This window comes from Drosophila rhopaloa, unplaced genomic scaffold (assembly GCF_018152115.1).
Source record: "Drosophila rhopaloa isolate 14029-0021.01 unplaced genomic scaffold, ASM1815211v1 contig_3, whole genome shotgun sequence".
Classification (NCBI taxonomy): Eukaryota; Metazoa; Arthropoda; class Insecta; order Diptera; family Drosophilidae; genus Drosophila; species Drosophila rhopaloa.
The window spans coordinates 23,000,009-23,021,060 of NW_025335123.1; the positions used below are offsets into that span (position 1 = coordinate 23,000,009).

The window sequence follows — 21,052 nt, forward strand, 5'->3', positions numbered from 1 at the left end:
ATCGATAATAATTGTCCAAAGTGCCGCCAAAGATTGTGTTCTTTTTCATACATATCGAAGCGTTAGTGCATTTTAATCCTGTTGCTTCTCCCATCTCTAAAAACCAAACACAAAACAAGAAACAAACTTGGCTAATTTAATTGAATTTTTAATAAATGGAGCGGAATACCATGGAATACGATGCTAGCAGGTTCAAGACCTTGTTTGAAATAAAAGGCGAAGGCGCAAAGGAAATGGAGGAGGGTGCGGTCATGGTTTTTAGATCAGAGATCTATGATGAAGAGTTGGCCCTGGAACGGGAAGAACAAGAGTTTGAGGAACGGAATCTGGGAAAGCAACAACTCCAAGGCGGTAAGCTTAATGAAAATAACAGTACAACCTTGCAATCTCAATGTAAAATAAATAGTAAGGATGACAATATAGCAGATAGTGAGAATTATCCCTAAAACCGATTGCTTTTAAATCTCCAGTCTTCTGAAATTCTTCTAGTAGGAATTAAATGATTAAGGCATATAATTATTTTAGATAATTGAGTGATTTATGAGTAGTGTTGTCTGCGAAATATAGCAATCGTTAAAAATTTGGCTCACCCTTGAATTCTTTTCTCCAGGATCAGCGTCCTTTATCTGCAGACACTGCCCAGAAGTATTCTTAAGCAAGAAGGATCTAGCCGCCCATCGCCCTATCCACCGACTTCGAAACAGGCAGAAAAAATCCACTTCCGAACTCACCTGCGACACATGCGGCAAAGTCTTCCAAAGACGTAACGCCCTCGTGGATCACATGAATTCCCACAACAGTGAACGGAATTATCCATGCCCGGAGTGTCCAGCTCGCTTTGTGCAGCGCAGCAATAGGGATTGCCATCTGAGGAATACCCACATGAAGGAGTATCTGCACTCATGTACGGAACCAGGTTGCGAAAGGCGTTTCCAACAGAAACGAGAACGGGATCAGCATATTAAAACGGTCCACCGGAAGGAGCGGAACTTTGTTTGTGACACCTGCAAGGCTAGCTTTAGCCATCCCGTTAATTACAGGAAACATTTGGCCTCCCATACTGCTGAAAAGAACTATAGTTGTCCGATTTGTGGCAAGCTATTTGGACGAGCCGAAAACCGGGATGTTCATCTCTTCGTTCATAGTATTAGCAAGGCGTATGTCTGCTCCGTTTGTGGAGCAGATTACATGCGCCGCAATCAGTTAATTCGTCACAGTTCAGAGAGTGGCCATTCAAACGACCGGATTGAACGGCAAAAACCTCTGTTTAGCCCGGCCCTTGCTCAGAGACCCGCTTTCAAGGATCAGCTCCAGAAGGATGCTTTATTGGAGGATGTAAATAAGTCACAGAAGCCAGAATTTGAGGAGGAGGATGAGTTTCAATGGCTAGAAGAGGAGGACCGCGTCAGCCCAGGAGACCTGGAGGATTCTCAGGGGGAGCGGATTCTAGAGACTGAGAAAATGACCACAATATTTACAGAAGACGTTGGCCAAGATGAGTTTTTAAGTACATAATCTAAAAAAGCAGAAGCGGTCAGCTTAGTTCCTATCGAATTTAAGGGTATACGTATATACAAAACGGGAAGTTGAACCGAAAGAAAAAAATAACTCCACAAAAGCATGCCAGTGGTGTAAAAATAGGAAACAAATACAATAAAATAAATAAATATGATTGTTAATATAAACTTGCACATATGTTAACATTTTAAGCGGCATATTTTTGAAAAAGAAATGTTAAAAGTTTTGTTTTTCTTGACCTAAAAACTGTGAAATTAAGATCATATTTTATAAATCAATTGCCCAGAGACTCTCTCTCACAAACACATTAATACTTTAATCAAAAAAAAAACCAAAGATTACAAATTTACCCCTCCTTTAACCTTACTGGATTATAGTTTGATTCATCTGATGAACAGAAAATAGATATATAAATGAGAATTAATAGACTTAAGGTTTATGCAAAAAATGCCATAAATAAATGATATAAAAATAGCAACAAATATTACCGCATGCAAAAAATGAACCGGAGACAGTCGGTCAAAAAAAAAAAACAAAAAGCAAATGAAAAGTGAATGTCGTTGCTGCTGCTGGTTGCATTTTAATAAAAAAAAATGTGAAATGAAAAGTGGAGTCTCACCTGTTCCACAGCCCTTGGAGTGGGTTGAAAATGAACAAAAATCAGGCATTAAACTCATAAATACTCAAAGCAAAATGGGAAAAACATAAAAGGGGAGGGGATTAACAACTGGTTACAACAATAACGACGAAATGAAATTATTTAACACCTTTTTTATGGCTTATTTCGCTGGTAATGTGTGACCATATTTAACCCTCCTCTCTCGGCCTTGATTTTTGGCCAAAAGTTCGCACCAAAATTTGATAGATCGATTATCGCTTATAGAAACCCAATGGTCAGCCATAAAGCTGTCATAGGCTGATCTTGTTTCTCGCTCTCTCTTCATTTTAACAACTGTCACCTTCTTTTTGACCCTTTGTTAAACTGACATACGAAAATTATCTAATTTTTTGTTGTTGTTCGCCTTTCGATTGTTGTGCCTGAATGAACTTGTCGACACAGTTAAGCTTCCAAGTAAGAAAGAAAAAAGGTTGCCCAGAGGCGCTTACGTAAGCCTTGACCTTGCCTGGAAATATTTGGGGGATTACCTCAGCCACAGCATGTGGGCTTCTTTGTGTTTATTTTATAGTCCCAGCGGGGTATATGATATATATTACCCTCCAATTCATAAATATAGCAAATTATAATATCATACCACATTTCCGTTATATATTATATTATATTCTTTTCTTCGAAATTGTTTTCTAAATATTTAATTGAACGTACAACCAAAATTCCCAACCCCAATTCTTAATTTTAACAGGTGTCTTTGGTTAAGGTGTTTGCATCGCTTTTTATAATGAACAAATTTCGTGCCTATTCAGAGATATGTATGTATAGATAACTCCCATAGCAGCGTGCCAAGAAATACAACACAATAGATTGGAGTAATGTTGGAAAACCTGGCTAATGTGTGCGATGCGTATTCTATTTCCGTCTTAAGTCACGTTTCGCTGGGCTAATTCTGGTCGCTTCCGAAACAGATGTGAGCTTCAAACACGCATTCAAGTTCACCTCTTGGCAAAGGTCAAGTTGCTTCGGAGAAAGAGATCCCCTTGTATGATCCACTAATCCGGTCCGATCAGAGCCTATAAAGCTGTCATCCTTTCACTTTCGTTACGTTGCGCTGCGTCTTGATTTCTTTGATGTAGGTCAGCGACTTAAGGATCAAATGCCCAAACTGGTTAGGCGAATCGCAATGGTTGCGCAACGAAAATTGGAATGGGAAATGGAATGAAGTTAAAGTTATGATAAATATGGCAACAGAGAGACGGGGAGTGCGTTGACCATCGATCATCCGGAGGTGAGTGGTGCATTCGGATGATGAACAAGTTGATTATGCAGATTAAGTGTCACAGTAACTCTTATTGTGCTAACTTTCGTTAGCTTCTTTCGTTTCGTTTGTTTGTATTTATGAACCTTAATAATTTTTTATCTATATTTACAAAAGTGGGACTGGGATAAAAAAGAGGGCGAGAATCGGGGATCATTGTTTTTTGAGTCAATTTTGAACATTTCCCAATTAATGTAGACCTACTACTGATTTCACGGCCAGATAACTGTACTGGTGTATATATATTTTTTAACTTAAACTAATTTTGAATTCTGAAAATTAATATGGATGATCACAAGGTGGATAGTCAAAAGTATGTAAATTTGAAGATTACGGACGAGGAATCTGTGATATGCAGCGGGATCAGGGATCTGCAGCCAAGTGATGAGATCGGGGAAAATAAACAGCCCTTGCTTATGGATATACCGGGTTCGATAGCCAGCACCCTCAAAATGTTCAAGAAGTTCGCCTTCTGGTCGACACAGCCGATGGTTCAAAAGGACGAGTATGTGACTTCCAATAGGTGTATCACACCGAAAAGGAGGGCCGCTGAGATCCGGGCGGAGCCCTACGCTCTGCCCATTGGCTTTATGTGGGTGTTGGTGGATCTGGCCAATAACATAGAACTCGAAGAGCTTTACAAACTTCTTAACGAGAACTACGTGGAGGACGGTCGAAAGCTGTTTCGTTTGGATAACCAGCCCGATTTCCTCAAATGGGCACTGAAACCGCCGGGCTGGAAAAGCGATTGGCATGTGGGCGTTCGTGTGGAGACCACCGGCCAGTTGGTGGCCTTCATCTCGGCCATTCCTGGGAAGCTGAGATGCTACAACAAGGTGATCAAAGTGGTCGATGTCAACTTTATGTGTGTCCACAAGAGGCTGCGCGGCAAGCGCGTGGCCCCGATTCTGATGCGTGAGATCACACGGCGCGTCAATTTGAAGGGCATCTTCCAGGCCTTCTTCACCGCCGGTGTGCACCTGCCCACGCCAGTTGGCTCCTGTCGCTGTTGGCACCGCTTCCTCAATCCGCAGAAGCTGGTCGAGGTGCGCTACACACCGATGTCCCGCAACCTGACCGTGCAGCATGCTCTCCAGCTGTACAGCCTGCCCAATGAGACCAAGACCAAGGGCTTTCGGCCCATCAGAGAAGAGGACATGGACCAGGCCCACAAGTTGCTGGAGAAATACCTCACGCGGTTCAAGCTGTGTCCGGTTTTCAGCAAGGACGAGTTCAGCCATTGGTTCACACCCAAGCCAGGCGTCATTGAATGCTTTGTGGTGACCGATGCCAAGAACCAAGTCACCGATCTAGCCAGCTACTTATGTCTGCCCTCGACGGTGATTCAACATGCAAAGCACAAGACCATCAGCGCCGCCAATGCCTTCTACAATGTGGCCACCAAAACGTCCTGGTCGGACCTGCTTAATGATACGATGATCTCGGCTAGAAATAACCAGATGGACGTGTTCAACACGCTCGAGCAAATGGAGATCAAAAAGCACCTGGCCACGCTCAAGTTCGTACCGGGGGATGGAATGCAGCATTACTACCTGTTCAACTGGCGATGCCCACCTATGGAGCCCCAGCATATTGCCCTGACGCCTTTGTAATTTACCAGTATAATCGCAACTTATCTAGGAACCAAACAAAAGCAAATTGAATAAAATCGGATGCGTTGATTAGTCCATTTTCCTCATTTTCCCAAAGGTACAATTTGTTTCTTTTCAAACAAATGGAACCCATAGTTCAATAAAGGTCTCCGGTTTATTTATTATTATCCGTTTATCCATCTCCTTAAATAACCGCATTGCGAAAGCCAAGTTCCACCACATTCAATTAGTTAAGAGTGTATGATTTTTGAGTAGGTCGCTTTGGACTCATTGCCATGCCATCAGCGTTTTGACCGATCCACTCCCACTGCTGCCTCTCCCTTTCCACTGGCTTGATATAGTTTCACGCATCAAATGCGAATCACAATTTTCAAGCGAAATCCGAAATTTAACAAATCCGTAAGCGCAAGCCAGAGAGAGAAAACTGCCAAAATCAGAGACGTGTCCGGCATTTGAATAGCCTGGAATCTGTCCAGTTTATAGGAAGGGCCTAAACCGTGGCTGAGAAAGTTCCATTTCGCTTTTTAAATTAAAACAATTTGATTTGGCCGGTTAAATGTTTTAATTTTATTATAGAAAATAACGAGTTTATTTGTTTAGCGGTCAAGAGCTTTCTAGGTCTTGACTGTGAAGAATTGAGAGCCCAATAACTTTCCTTTCCCAGAATTGTAAATTCTCATTTGAGATGTCTGCACATAGCTCCTTATTCCAGATGATCTCTACTTTGCTTCCATTTGTATTAAGAGACTTATTCTGTTAAATATGTTCTTTTTATTTTTCGATTTTGGCTTACAGTAGAAAATAGATAGCGAAAAAAATGAAGTAGACCTTAAAACTGGCTTAATAATTTAGTGATATCCATGGGAAGACGTGGCCGGTGGGCCAAAGCTGCTGGCAGGCGGCAAGTATGTGGCCTCCGGCTCGAAAATGGGCGTGGCCGAGTTCCCGGAGTGACCGGGTGGTCCGTAGAGCTGCGCCGGAGCCGGGTAGTCGTAGCCCGGCGAAGAGGGAGTCTGTAGAAACGGCGAGCTGGGCGTGGCGTAATCGTAGCCGGAAATGGAATTGGATCCGGACTCGTGCTTGGCCCCCAAAAAGGCGCTGGGCTTGAAGGGCGCCTTCGAGAGCTCCAGATCGTGATTAGGTGCGTCGGAGTGGGCTGAGCTGAGGATGTCGGTGTGCAGGGCCTGTGGTTTGCTGGCCGTGTAGCTGAAGTGGCCCAATCCTTTGTGGCCCAGGGCATAGACCGGAGTCTCCCTCTCCTGCTCGCGCTCTGCCTTTTGCTCCTGCTCCAGGACTTGCACTTGCACTGGCTGCTCCTGCAGAGATTCCTGGTGGTCATATCCGGGAATCAGGGGAACGCCATAGCTGCTTAGGGGCACTCCCTTGCCGAAAGTGGTGGCAGGGGCGTCGTAGGAGTAGCCGGAGTGCTCCTCCGCCGGTTGAGGCAACGGGTGCTGGGCAAATTGTCCTCCTCCGACGCCTCCACCTCCAGAAGAGTGACCCAATCCCAAAGCGTGACTCAGTCCGTGCTCCAACGCATGCTCCAAGCTGTGGTCGAAACTGTGGCCGGATCCCTGACTGGGCCCGTGGCTGATCTGATGGCTGATGGGATGACCGAAACCGTGACTGTAGCCGTGACTTGGTGGGTGGCCGCTGTAGGTGGGTCTGTGAACTGGTCCCGATTCATAGCCAATTCCACGGCTGCTTCCTGCGTGACTTCCGGAGAACTCGGGCGAAGCCACCACATACGTACTGGTCTTGTGGTTGTTTCCCAGCAGGTTTAAATAGGATCCACTCGAGGATGGTGCGTATTTGTAGCCCAATCCGGAGCCATGGGAGTGTCCATGGCCGTGACTTATACCGTGACTGATTCCATGACTTATTGCGTGGCCCTGACCATGGTAATTGTGACCGGAACCCGGACCGCCGCTAGCTTGCACGATGTAGGTCTCGATTTTGGGAGTTCCACTGCTGCTGTAATGATGGGGTCTTCCGTGTCCACTGGAACTCGCGTAACCGTGGCCCCCGAAATGTCCGTAATGATGGCCGTAGCTGCTTTCGCCTTCCGAGTGACTGGAATGACCGGAGTAATCGGAATAGCTGGAACCGGAACCGGATCCCAGGGAATTTCCATGGTAGCTGCCAAAGTTCAGATGATTTTCATAGGCGGGTGGAAGATATTTGTGGGAGGGGCCGTGATAACTGGAGATTCCTCCAAAACTTAATCCTGCGTCTCTTTTTGGCTTGGATGAAGCGGGAGCTGAAGATGGAGACGCGGGAACTGAAGAAGAAGCAACAGGAAGTCCGGAAGATGAAGAGGCAGCTGCCAGGTAGAAGTAGCAGCAGCTTATCAAAGCCCCAGCTAACGGTACTCCGGCGAATTTCATGCTGGCACGCCACAAAAAAAAAGCACGGAAAAAAAAACAATAACAGAAGGGTTATCCTTAGATCGTGTATGGTTGTCCCTGTTGTTCGCGTTTGAACCGCTAACAGGAAAATGAGACGACTCGTTTCGTTGGCGCTTTATTGGAGACCTTTGTAAATGACGACCCTTTTATACTTTTTATATCCGCCATTCGGAGCTCCAAAAGACACTGTCTTCGCTTCTCTCTTTGCACTCTCTCTCTCTCGATCTCACGCACACGCACACGAAAAGCAACGGTATTTGGTCTCGCTTTGTTTCTGCCGCGGACGTCAACGTCGACGCCATGATACAATAACATAAGGTAGTCTCGTCGGCTGTCTAAACGTTCGGGTTTTGGTCAGTGCGTGTTCGTCTTTCGAAGGGAAAGGTTGTCTGCGGACGAATTTTTTAGGAAATTAACCCTTGAGCAACATGACATTTTGCAATGTGTGCCGCAAACACGTCGATGGCGTAAAGGCACCGAAATGTTTGGAAAAAAGAGCGCTGTGGGAGGAATCGCTGTGATACTTTTAAAATAACAAAGAATGTAAAAGAAACTTTAATAATCGCAACCGAAAATATTAGTATAAGTTTTTATGTCTAAACTTATACTAACATTTTCGGCTGCGATTATTAAAGGTTCGTTTACATTCTTTGCTATTTTAAGATTAGAATATATTTTAAAATTAAGAATCTCAACAAAAGACTCAGTATTCAGAGGCAAAAACAACGCCTAATTTCAAATTCAAAATTATTAAAAATTAAATTATAAAAAAAAATTAAACTCCTTTTATTATGAAAGGCAAAAAAAACCCCCTGAACCATCTAAGGGTTAATCCACACATTCTATTGTCACTCTGCTCGCACTTACTAAACAGTTGCCATTTCACTCGCACTCATTGTTTTAATAGTAGGGTTCCAAAATTTGCCGACGAGACTACCTTATGTTATTGTATCATGGTCGACGCCAACCGCGCTGCTACTTTTTGGTTTTTCACTCTCACTCTCGTTTGCCGCACAGTGGGGCCTTAATAAACATAATTAAATAAATAAATCATAAAGTCGATTCTTGTATATAAAATATTTAAAACGAAATCGAACAATCCAGTTTTCCACTAGTTTAAGAACTAAATGTTTGTAAGACCATTAATAAAAACCAGCTCAAGATAGAGCATATATTGCCAAAAATAAATAGCGCCTTTACTTAAAATGATTATTAAAAATTGTATAAATACTTTCCGTTTAATATATGAACTTAATTATGTATTCTAAATTGGTTTCAATATATTAACCTCGTGAGATGGAGAAACATCGATAATGCTCTGCCCAACATCGATATTACCGATGTCTTCGATCGATGACATCGTTGCCATTACCGATGTTTCTCCACTTCCAAGGGCGTCGAGTGTGCAGCTTAAAATTGGCAGAACTGCGCCAGGATTCGATTTGTTATTATAATTATTAAAAATAGTTAAACATTGCTTGGAATTATGTACCTAAAGGAACAAAGGAATTACAACTATTACAATTACAACTATAAGCCAGAATACAAGTTTACTTCAAGTGCGCAGGGAAACATTTGCGAAATGTGTTCCTAACCTCTAAAATGGCAAGCACGTGTATAAAAAAAGCTAAGTATTATTCCTACATATATACATAGCGTTTGTTCGAATGTTTTATCTTTCCTTTTTCTGTATTAGTTTTTCTAATTGTTATGGAGAAAGGATCGTACATATTTCACATCTTCCCCGCTCCATTTATCTACTGAAGAACAGAAAAATGAACCGAAAACGAATAAGGCAATAAAACTAAAGGAGGAAATTCTTCTCTTCTGGACGCCAACTTATCCAAAGTGAGTACGTAATTTGTCTACTTATAAAATGTATACATACATATGTATGTATACATTAATTTAAAATTTATTGAAATATATTATTTATATTTCTGTCCCAGGACTACAAGTTACCCACTGTGCCGTTATACCAACTTGACAGTGCCACTCAAGTTCAAGTGACACTTTTTAATATCACATGTCTGTCCGACCACGCCCCCTGGTTGTTGTTTTCATGGGCTTTCCCGAATTAACGTTGCCCATTTTCCCCTTCTCTTATGTACATACATATGAATGTCTTGCAAGTCGCACTAAAGTCACCTTAGCTTGTGCGTAAATTGTATTTAATTCACAGCAACAAGCCCCTTTCCTCTTCTGCTTTCCGTTTCATAATTTCAGTGACAAGTTTGCAACGCAGTTTTAAAACATTTGTGTATAGTTCTGGATATAGTTATTATGTTACAATTTTAGAAAGATGGTTTCTAAACTTTAAATATCCAACATAGTATTGAATAAGAAAATAATAGGAAAATCTCACAATTGCACATACGCATATATTTTGATATATGTATATAACAAGTTGTTAAGATTTTCAAAATAAATTATCATTTTTTTAAAAATTGAACAGTTATATCATAGGAACGATCAAAAAGTTTAACGCAAACCCGTTTTGACTTCATTGTTTTTAATCTTGTGTGCATATTATATAATCGATATAAAGCCGTTTTACAGAATACTACATTTTATTATAACTGAAAGGCGTATATAAACTTCGGCTTGCCCCTTTCCACGCCCTGTAATTGTAGCTGTTTTTCGGCTGCGCCAATTTTTTTGGTAGTTTGAAAAGCGATTTGTTGCCATCGTTCGGGATCTCATTTTGGATCTGTGCTGCAAATGATGATTTGGCAATAGTTTGGGGTCTACCGGGCGGCTTTGAACCCCATTCCCATCCGTTTAGTGGTGACCCATGGCTAGCTAATGGACTTGGTCCGAAACCCAGGCGATATACACAGCCGGCGTCCCTGAGCGAAGAATGATGGGCAGCTTGCTCCCCCTTTTTTACTGGTGTAGTTTGCCCATGGTTGGGGTCATCTGTTAGTCAGTCGGCGACCATCAAGCGTGGTTTTTTGCTAACAGTTGTATTAATACTTAAGATACCTAAGGCAGTAATGAATACCCATTAATCGATGGATCTCAGGAACCATGAAAGCTGGGGTTTGAAATATAGTTATACGGGCCTTAAACTCCACATCAGATCATGTAGCAAATTGTAAATTTATCCCTTTATATTTCTAATAAAAAACAATAAATTTGTAGAGATATAGCATCAGTAATGTTTACTCCGTAGGATATTACGATCTAGGAAATATATTTATTTCTTTTTTTCTCGTATACCCCTTATAATGCAGCGAAGGTTTAATGTTTCTCATAAAATAATGAAACAATTTCCTACATTTATGAAACTACATAAATAAAAGACAATTACTCGGTGTCTGCTTAGTCTGAAGACTCTGCATTTTACAAGTGGCTTCTGGTACTTCTTCAACTTCATCTTCTACTGCCTCAACGATTTGTTTTCGTTTTGTGCCCGTTTCTTTTGCCAACATTGAACAGTCGTGTGCCACCGCAGAGCTTTTAGTTGATGTAATTGGCTGGCACCCGCTTAGACCTCTCCCCAGACAGTTGCGCAGTCCGCATGCCAAGGTCACACCTGCCACGTCGATCGAGTTATAATTTCGCCGATTTGCGACTTGTGCGAGACGAGACGGTCATAATTGAGGCATTTGAAAGTGGCAACAAATTGGCAGAGATACCAAATCCGCCCATAACAAAAGTCGGCCGCCTTTAAAAACCTCCGATAGTGGACGAGTCATCAGCGGCCTTACATTGCCCCAGACCCTGACTTGGACTTGAATTTTGCCTGGGAATGGACCTGGGACTGGGGTTAATACGCGGGCTTGGTCTCAGACCCCTAGAGAGTGAATGTGTGTGGGAAGACCCCTTTCCAATCTGTCAAAAGCGGGGCACCAAAGAAAACGATACCTGATTTAAATACCTATTAATCAGGAAGTTTGTAAATGATTTTAAAATATCTATATATTAAATGTAAAATATTTGGTTTTTTAATTTTAGGACAAATGATCGTATTCGTATTCGTATTTTATTTAAAGGTTTATCGTTAATTTTAATATTGGTATTAGGTTATTGGTATTATGAGTTTATCTAGCCTAACTTTTTATTAGATTATAAACATTACTAGGTGATAAATAGACATAGCCTAGTGGAGCGACTCTTCCATCTCCCCTTGGTGGCTCCGATCTCTCCGCTGCCAGTTTATTATAAGGATAGGCATGGAAGGGAGGTTCCTCCAGTTGTTGCTGCGGCTGTTGCTCTTGGATGCCATTTCCCTGTCCTCGAACTGAGTCACCCTCTTCGTCATCAGTGTAACCCGCAAAGGGTGATGGCCTGAAGGGCAGGGTGAAATGTCCCGCCTGTGGGGGAGCTGCCAATGGATGAGCCTGCAGCTGAGGAGTGAATAAACCCACCAGGACGGGCTGTTGTAGATATGGTTGTGGATATTGCTGCTGATTTAGTTGCTGATATTGCTGCTGATTTAGTTGCTGATATTGCTGCTGACTTTGTTGCTGATATTGCTGCTGATTTAGTTGCTGATATTGCTGCTGCTGTTGAAGGTTATATTGCTGCGGTTGCTGCTTAAGACCCTGATGCTGTTCTTGTTGGTCCTGTGGAACTGGAGGAAACGTCTGGGGACCCGTGTATCCCGGACTCAGCTGGCTAACACCCGTCAGAGGAGGCAAAGGGTTTGCCGTGGGCAGGATCAAAGGTCGCCAGGGCATCGAGTAAAGCCATGAGGGATGAAGCTGAATCCCCGTGTGCTGCTGCTGTGCCCTCATCAATGCAATACAGATGAGCAGGAGCAGGATGTGCAACTGAAAAACCTTCAACATGCTGCCCAAGATGCTTTTCTATTGCAAATGCTTGGAGTGGCCCTGGCATCTCGGGCATATATATGAAAATGCCTCGATGTCATCCGATACCTGTGGTTCCGCTGCAACCGATACCTTCCACTTCCACCTCTTCCTTTTGGTTGCGTAATCTGGCATCCAATTGCCCACTACCACTGCCTTTCGAATGCCCCCCATCGAAACGCCCAGATCGACTCAAACTCTCTAGTTTTATTAAACCTCATTCTGATTAAAATATATTTCGGGCTTTGTCGCTGGCGAAAACGATGTTGCAATGTTGCAAGTTTGAAAATTGCTGCTGCTGTTGTCGTCGTCGCCGTCTTTTGTGCGATCAACAACCCATGTAACTGAACCGGAGACTTTTGGTCTTCGTCGCCCTTCGAACGCAAAATTTTCCACTTGAGGAATTTGCCAGATTAGCTGTTGGTTGTACCAAAAATATGATGATCTTTTTCGTAGTAGCGAGCTTTTAATATTATTCACTAGCCTTTATTTTTTTGTGTGAAATGTTTTTTTGGTAGGAAAGGAAATAATGGCACTTCTGGTGTGTTTGCAGATTTTAGATCTGCCCGTGAATCTTATTGTAATCTGGTTTGTTAGAAGTACTCTGTGGAGAAGAGCCTTTTAAAAAATATTTCGAATTCCTTTATGATGAATTAAAAATCTTTTGTAAAATTCGCCGACTTCCGTATAACAATTTGCCCACAAAAAGGAAAGTGCCGCCTTATAACAATCGGTATACCAGTTTGCCCTCAGCGAATGGGCAGTTGGTGTTGCTGCTGTCAGTTTTTGGTGTTGCTGCTGTTCATTGATCGCTTTCGCACGACGGCAACATTTCAATTTCGATGACTCGACTTGATTGAAACCGAAGCATGAACATAACAAATAATGTGCCAAAAAGAGAGCACGGACTTGCCTGTGAATGCAATATTTACTTATTGCTGCGGGCTTCCTGCAAAGAAAGTTGCTGCCGTGCAGTGGTGTTGCTGCTGTTGTTTTCATTTCTGCAACATCGCAGACGTGTGGGTGTCTCTTAGTTGCGGTTTCTGTTTGTTTTACCTTCACTTGCACAGCGGAAGCCGCTCGAGAATACCGAATCGGGTCTAATTTGGTGGCCCTCTAATCGCGCATAGTTCGCCACAACGGCAGCAACATCAGCATAAGCAACCGCATCAAGTATGAGAAAATTACAAAATTCTCGCAATTATTAGCAAAAGTCGTAATCAAATTAGCCACGCTCGCTTTTGGCCAGCTATGAAGGTCGTGGCTGCTTCCCGTTTGGGATGATATCACTTGAGCGCGCAATACAGACTTTATTGTTATATACATATACAACAAATAACAATATTATTGTATTCTTCCATGAATTTTTAAAAAGATTAGTGAACTAAACATTTAAACAGAAAAAAAATTTTTATGTTAAGGCAAATAACGAAACAGTATCGATAGATACTCATTTTATGGAATATTGTTAATTGCCCCCCTGCCCGAATCTGTAGCAAATAACGATTGTATTTTGTACAAAATGAGATGAAAATAATTCCATTTTAATCAATGCACACTTTATTAAATATAAAAAAAAGTTTACAAAATTCATTTATCTGTACACGTTTTGCTAAAAATTAAAATAGTTTGGCTTTTCACACCTAATGCTTTTCCTGCGAAATGCAAATGTTGAAGATTGTTCTTGAGAATACGGTTCGTAACTATGGTCAGGATCTTATGGCTGCAGATCCAAGATCCAGTTGGTGATGAAACAGTTTTAGGATTCGGGGTTAGTAGTAGGGTGGCTGGAAGTCCCGGCTGGGATGGTTGAGGCTATTTTTGGATGATTGGGAAGGTTGGAACGAGGAATGCAGATACGGCGGGGATACGGCATAGGCACTAGCTGAGTACTGACGATTTCCAGTGGCCTGCTGCTGAGATCCAAGCTGCTGCTGGCTCTCCTCGTTTTGGGGCCATTTCCTGTGGATGCTGTGCGTGGACGGAAGCTGATACGAGTGGGACTGCATTTGCAGAAAGTCAGCTGAGCCGGCTGATCCAGCAGGGAAACCTCCGTGGGAACCACCAAAACCTGGGGAACCAGCCAGCTGTTGCTCATGCTGCCGCTGGCTCAAAGACGAAGGTCCCGAAGGCGAGGAGAAGGTCTGCTTCCGGTAGGCGTTTGGCAGAGATTGGGTCAGTAGACGAGTGTCCAAAGCATCTAGTCCAATGAACCGATCATGCTCCAAATCGCTGGAAAGTGTGTAACTTGGCACGAGCTTCTGATCCCGTCCGGGATTCGCGATCGTCTTGTGGCTATTGGCATGTGCCTCGGCCGAAGGAAGCTTCTCCAGGTCAAGTTCGCGGATGGGTTGCCAAAGGTCACCCCGCAACGGTAGCTGTTGCTCAAAGCGATTGTTCTGTTGCTGCTGCTGTTGATGTTGCTGTGGTTGGAACTGCTCATATTGCTGGTGCTGGAAGCTGTGACCCTGTGAAGATGGCCAGGATCCACCTTCTTGGCTTTGTTGTTGCTGGTGTACCGCGTTCCAGGGCTCTACCGTCTGCTGCGGGTGTTGCTGGTGACTCAGATGTTGGTGATGTTGCTGCTGCTGTTGCGGATAAGCAGTCTCGTAGGAATGTTCGTTGATCTGATGGCCGGAACCCTGATGTTGTTTCTCGTGATTATTTTGATGCTGGTTGGAACCCAGATGATGATTATGTTGTTCCTGGTCAGAGCTCTGATAACGTTGCTGGTGGCCTAAACCATGAGGTTGCTGGTAGTCGGAGTCTTTATTGTATGCCTGGTTAGCAACGTTTTGAAAATGTTGCTGGTGTGCCAAGCTCTGGTGTTGCTGCTGGGAGAAACCCGATTGCGTGGAGTCATCCTCCTCTGACTGGTGGCGATGTTGCTGATGTTGCTGGCCATGTTGCTGCTGTCCCTCATAATACTGCGAGTTGTGCGGACCGTTGAATCCCTGCTGACGATGTAGTGGTTCCTGCTGGCGATCCGAGTCCAAGCTGCTGCCGTGCGATACCTCCGCTGGTAGATATTTGTGGGCGGGCCCATTGTAGCGATAGCCATTTCTGTTGTTATTGTGCAATTGCTGGGGACCCACCACAACGGCCTGGATATAGGAAACGCCCAGAAGGGCGAAGACCATAAGGAGCTGGGAAAATGTAATTGATTAATGTAGACGATAACTGGGGATAGGAAAGGATTCACTTCGCTCACCATGACAGCTTTGAGCTTCATCTTTGCGGGTGATTTCGATGCTTGAATGCCGAGTGAGCAATGACTAGCTAGTGAAATTACTTTTTATACCCACCAACGGTCACCGCTGAACAACTATATGATCTTGAATAAAATCTGTGCGTGAGCGGGGGCCAAATTTGAGCCACAAAAAAATAGATACAAATTTTCTGCTGGGCTGGCATAAAATCGACAAAGTGTCACGTAAGTCATTCTTTGACACTGTGTTGTGCCATTTACAAATTTACATCAGATTCTCCCCCATAAATAGTTTGGGTTCCTATATAAAACCAGAACATTAATATGGCGGATGTAGTTACATTTTAGTTTGACTTAAAAATGCAAATCAGAGGCGGCACTTTTACTTTGCCTTACACAATCCGAGGCTGAATCTTTGGATCTTTCAATCAAATTTTTGGGGGCTGTGGGCGGCTGCCTTACAATTGTACGCAAAAATATTTAATTATATCACACGCACACACTCAACGCTGTGTTAATGAAAGCGAAGTGTGAAGCAAAACAAAAACACAAATAAAAAAGGAAATTAAAAAAAAACGGCATGGGCAGCACTTGCATTTTCTGAGCAATCGATTTGTCTTTCTCTAATGATAGGGTTAGTGATGGAATAAGTTATAAAATCTTGCTTGTGTAAAAAGAAAATAACTATTTCAATATTGAAATTTCTAATGTGTTTTAGGGGATTTAGTCCTGATCAAATAAAGTTCCAAAACTCTATTGAAAACTGGAAATAAATGTGTACAGGAATTCGGTATTTTATCGAACTAAAAATTGTATTATTAAAAGTCTGAGAGAAAAAATATATTTTCACAGAGGCTATAGTTTTTATTATTTTATGTATTCATTTATTATTTTGTTTATTGGCGTAATTTGTTATCGCTTTTCTAGTTGGCCATACAATAAATAATCATACTTAAACTTAGGTTCTAAAAAAAAAAACATAACATATACAATCGACCATGCACGAAACTCTGGCATAAAATCAGCTACAAGGGAAGGGAGAAGGGGCTGTAGTTGAGGGGAGGGGATAACTATTTGGGCGGTGGCCTCAATGCCAAACTTGCTTCCAAGTCCTTAACCTCCGTTGCTCGCAGTTGTTTCTTAATCGCCTCTTGTCTGGGATGAGCACCGCCTCCCCGCTTTCCACGCTTTCCACCCCCCGTTGCGCCCCCTAGGACAGCCACGCCCCCTGAACCACCCCCACCGCCACCGCTGCCTCCTGCCTGACCTCTGACCTTGTAGGTATGCTGATAGCCATACCCCTCGGGATTATTATTGAATTTCGGACTATAGCTGTCGTACTCTAGACTCGGATGCTTGCCACTGTGCGCGTGGGCGTGGCCATGGCTGTGCGCGTGGGCGTGGGCGTGGCCATGGGCGTGGGCGTGGGCGAGACGTAGAGGCTGTTGTTCCAGCCACGGATCATGGTCATCCAGAAGGGGTTCCTTCTTCAGCACATATTGATAGGGGTAGTCATCTTCGCCTAGGATTAGCTTGGAGTCGTTCTCCACTTCAGCTTCTGGTTCGGCAAAGTACCCGGAGTATCCCTTATAATCCGGATGCAGTTCCCCGGAGGCGCTTGCCTTGAGCTTATGGCGATATTCCTGTAGAGCTGCCTCCTTGCTTTTGTAGGGCAAAGCATTGATGTCGTGATAGATTTCGGAATTGAAGTACAACTTGTGCGGCTTACCGGAGCTTGTAAGCCTTTCCTGATCCTCGCGAGAACCACGTTCCCTTTCCCTATTCTCCCTCTCCCTCTCACGTTCCCTTTCCCTTTCCACGCGATCTGGAGTGGGCACTACGTGAGAAAGGTCGAATTCTTCAATGTTTTTCAGAGCCGCACCATGATCAAAATGTTCGGCACTCTTCAGTGGAAGGGTATAGGGTTTCGAGACGGTTTTCACAGTGGCCGTTTGCAGGGGAGCCCGTGTTTTGATCTTGTAGATGAACTCCACATTGGGACTAAGTTCGTCCACGGGTAAATCGGGGGCCTGATAGGCCGTTTCCGTTTCCGATTGAAAGTGCTGAATGGGCTTCGAATTGGCCACCACCGAAGAGCTCCTTAGTTTCCCAGCTATTTGGTGGTGCTGCGGGTGTTGTATTTGCTGCTGGTGGTGCACCTGTTGCTGGTGGTAAACCTGTTGCTGCTGGTGATGCTGTTGTTGTTGTTTCGTCGGTGGTGGTGCTGTATATTTGGGTCTCACTGTACTGCTGCTATAACGCTTTTCTTCCGAGTGCGAAGATGGAATATGAGATCCAGATGAGAGAGGCTGCGATTTGTAGTAGGAGGCCTTGGTGATCGAGGGCGGCGGCGGTGGTGGTGGAGGAGGCGTGGCCGGCTCCTGGGGCGTACTTATGATTTTACCTTCTGCCTCCAGTTCCTTCATATACTTGATTACCGACTTTTCAATCTGTTTCATAATCTCTGACTTGGGAATTTCCGTAGAGGCAGAGACCCTAACTTTTTCCTCGGCCTCGGCTTCTAGATTTCTGTACATTTGTGGAGGCTGATAGGGGGCGTAGTTGTTGAAATTGTTGTTGTACTTGGGGCGATAATGCCGTTCGATGTCCTCTTGTCCTTGAATCTTGGACTCTCCCTCGGTAGCGGGCTCATATAGCTCATAGCTCCGGGTCACGGGTTCCTTTTCGTAGACGGGAGCGGGTGCCAAAGCGGGCGACGGTGGTGAAGAGGAGGATCCTGAGAATCCCGAGGAGGATGGAGACGAGGGTCCAGAGGCAGGGATTAAACCCTTCTGTTGCAGTTGCTTCTGCAATTGCAGTTCCAGCAGCTCCCTGTCCCTGCTCCTCTGTTCTTGGTAACTTCTCTGGGTTGAGGCTTGCAGATCCTTTTGTGACTGGATGTGGTTGAGGTTATGATTGGGGTTCTGATTTTGATTAAGATTTTGGTTCTGATTCTGAATCTGGTTTGGACTCTTTAGCTGTATCTGCACCGGTGGCTGTTTGTAGGCCAGCTTGATGGCATTGGCTACATATTCAGCTGCCGATTGGGAATCCTCCAGATTGACGGAGGCGCCGGATCCGGATGCTGCGGTTGTGGTGCTCAGGATGAGTTTCGGATGCGGTTCCTGCTCTGGACGCACTAGATTCAGTTCCACCTGGCCGTAGCTGTAGTCTAGGGAATATACAATGTATATTATGGGTAACTTGCAAACGGATTTTATTAAAACATATTAAATTAATATCTTATATGAGAGACTGTACGTTAATTTCTGCATACTTTCGGGCACTTTGACTATTTCTATAAGTACTTGAACAATTTTGGCTAAAAGCAAAATTAAAGTATTTTTATATGTTTTAAATACTTTTTTTTTGCTGACTGAAACATATAATAATGGACTTTGTAATAACACACAATTAAGTTACCTTTGCTGGGCGCCTCCTTCGACCGGCTGTGTATCACCGATCCCCGCCTGGAGTAGTCCGATCCCCGACGATTAGCTGCCATAGCCAGTTGATCAGGCACGGCCTTGTCGCCAGTGTCCTCCAGAGAGGATGCACCTGCTCCTGATCCTCCAACGCGACGGCGACTGTTGCCAGAGGTACCTGCGGTCACAGACACAGCACTGCAAAGTGTCGACATCTGAAAAGAAATTTAAGAGATTGGTATTCTGAACCACAATAACAAATGGACTCAACTTCAATTTAATCAAATCAAAGAGTATAATACAATATTATTGACAAACAAGGCCATTTTATGAAAATTTGGAATATTACGAAAAGTGGACCCAAAAATACAAACTATCATTTTAATGTATGCCACTTTCCACTTTAGGAAATGAAAATGTCGAAAAATCGACTCAAACAAAGGTGAGAGGTGTGCCACTTTAAAATAGGATGTCTGTAAGAAAAGTTATGGGCTTAGAAGTGCAGGTTCTAGGTAACTTTTCTGCAAACCCATTTTTCGAAAATTTGGAAAAGGGTCAGAATCGACCCAAAAATTAAAACTAAGATTTAAACAGAGATTTTAAGAGAATTAATGCGATTAATTAATTAAATTTTAAACTTATAAAAAGGCCAAGAAACATTAAACTAAAAAGCCAAGAAATGTTGAGTTCCTGGTGAATAACTTAGGAAAACTTCTGACTTTGGAACTTAGACTTTTAAACATATAATTTATTTCCTAAAGGTAAAATATAATATTTGTTTTGCTTTGGGGCGTGGTTTTTCTGATGGTAATTGGCCGCTTGATTCCACTTGCTCACTTCGTTTGGGGCCTATTTGTTTGTGCTCACTTTGCAATTAAACTAATTAAACTCAGCCAATTCACTTTCGCTTTCAAGGAGGCTTAAAGAGAAAAAGGAGAAGGAGGGGGACTGACAGCTCAATTTCTATATGATTGAGTTGGCGCTCAGTTGGCCAAGTTCAATGGCCCGTTGGCCAGAGGAGAGGGCAATGAAACATCGACATGAAATACTTGCAGCACGCAATTGCGGCTCGAAAAATGGATTTCGATTAAGGGGATAAGATACGTTGATTCTTCATCAAATATGTAATGATTTGAACAACTTATGTGTTCTCTGATATTAAGGATGCCTATTACATTTTATGTCACTGATTACAAAAGCTTATTACAATTTTAAGCTTGCTTACGTATTTCTGACGATGCTTTATTAATCGAAATTTAAGTTTATTATATTAGCATGTAAATTATTTGGGTTGATATTTCAATTATTTGGAAAAGTAATCTTTAATTTGGGTTATATTTTTAAAATGTTTACTTTATATATCCTAGACATTGATTTCTTTAAATTTTTTAGTGATTTTCTTAATTTGCCTGAGAGTAGAGAACAAAAAGTCAACACAGTTAAATTTTGTGGAATTTTCTGAAAGATTTTTTACTTTATTGATAATGATTTACCATTGATGGTAACTTCAACACAGAACTTACGATTTCTTTGATTAGTTAAGAAATCTCCAGAAATAGTTTTTATTTTTGGGAGATATTTTCTTGTTTTCTTTTAAGACTTAAAAGAAATTCTGAAAAATGTCTAGAAATATGTTGTGCTTTTAGAATTATTGGATTTTTGTTAATAAATTCGCAATATATCAATAATTCAGGTCGCAATACAACAAGCTAGTTCGTAAGTTTTCACATCACTTGATCACTGGTCACGAAAAAAAAGTATTCCTTGCGGTCGTATAGATCCAAATCCTTGGGAAAGAGCTCTACTTACGATAAGCAAAAGGCAGAGGCACCACTGCCGCCGGCTGAGGACGTTCGATCCCATTTCGATCTGATGGACTAGGTGGATTGAATGGAGCTGATGATGGTGTCGGGATCGTGGCGCTGACATCGTGGCGCGCCGGAGTCTCAGTTGGAATTGTTGACGGCCAGCTGGCGAGGCGAGGCTTTTATAATGATGCGGACCGCTGCAGCGGAAAATTTATGCGAATGTGTGCGCCAAAGAAAAGTAAGAAAAGTGCAAGTGGTGCAACAGGGAGAGAGAGAGAGACAGTGGAAAGAGGAGGGGAGAAAAAGATCGCTTCACTTTCGATG

General features: G+C 43.0%; 6 protein-coding genes across 6 annotated transcripts; 2 read left to right on the top strand and 4 right to left on the bottom strand.

The window, feature by feature from the left end:
* The first annotated feature begins 93 nt into the window (after positions 1–93).
* Positions 94–2,016, top strand: LOC108049669 (gastrula zinc finger protein XlCGF8.2DB). Its single transcript, XM_017130918.1, has 2 exons — positions 94–351; positions 611–2,016. Exons 1-2 carry the CDS (start codon positions 156–158, stop codon positions 1,513–1,515), a joined length of 1,101 nt encoding a protein of 366 aa, XP_016986407.1. The 5' UTR covers positions 94–155; the 3' UTR covers positions 1,516–2,016.
* Positions 2,017–3,666: 1,650 nt separating this feature from the next.
* Positions 3,667–5,139, top strand: LOC108049675 (glycylpeptide N-tetradecanoyltransferase-like). Its single transcript, XM_017130925.1, has one exon. The coding sequence runs from the start codon at positions 3,734–3,736 to the stop codon at positions 5,060–5,062; it is 1,329 nt and encodes a 442-aa protein (XP_016986414.1). The 5' UTR covers positions 3,667–3,733; the 3' UTR covers positions 5,063–5,139.
* Positions 5,140–5,826: 687 nt separating this feature from the next.
* LOC108049673 (filaggrin-2) lies at positions 5,827–7,577 on the bottom strand. The gene has a single exon (XM_017130923.2). The coding sequence runs from the start codon at positions 7,447–7,449 to the stop codon at positions 5,911–5,913; it is 1,539 nt and encodes a 512-aa protein (XP_016986412.1). The 5' UTR covers positions 7,450–7,577; the 3' UTR covers positions 5,827–5,910.
* Positions 7,578–11,525: 3,948 nt separating this feature from the next.
* LOC108049654 (alpha-protein kinase 1) lies at positions 11,526–12,266 on the bottom strand. Its single transcript, XM_017130905.1, has one exon. It carries the CDS (start codon positions 12,264–12,266, stop codon positions 11,526–11,528), a length of 741 nt encoding a protein of 246 aa, XP_016986394.1.
* Positions 12,267–13,824: 1,558 nt separating this feature from the next.
* On the bottom strand, positions 13,825–15,997 carry LOC108049719 (putative mediator of RNA polymerase II transcription subunit 26). The gene is made up of 2 exons (XM_017131006.1): positions 15,499–15,997; positions 13,825–15,433 (listed from the first exon to the last, which is right to left on the bottom strand). Exons 1-2 carry the CDS (start codon positions 15,517–15,519, stop codon positions 14,060–14,062), a joined length of 1,395 nt encoding a protein of 464 aa, XP_016986495.1. The 5' UTR covers positions 15,520–15,997; the 3' UTR covers positions 13,825–14,059.
* Positions 15,998–16,565: 568 nt separating this feature from the next.
* On the bottom strand, positions 16,566–20,855 carry LOC108049714. Its single transcript, XM_017130999.1, has 3 exons — positions 20,730–20,855; positions 18,919–19,135; positions 16,566–18,667 (listed from the first exon to the last, which is right to left on the bottom strand). The coding sequence occupies exons 1-3, from the start codon at positions 20,847–20,849 to the stop codon at positions 16,566–16,568; spliced, it is 2,439 nt and encodes an 812-aa protein (XP_016986488.1). The 5' UTR covers positions 20,850–20,855.
* Positions 20,856–21,052: the final 197 nt, after the last annotated feature.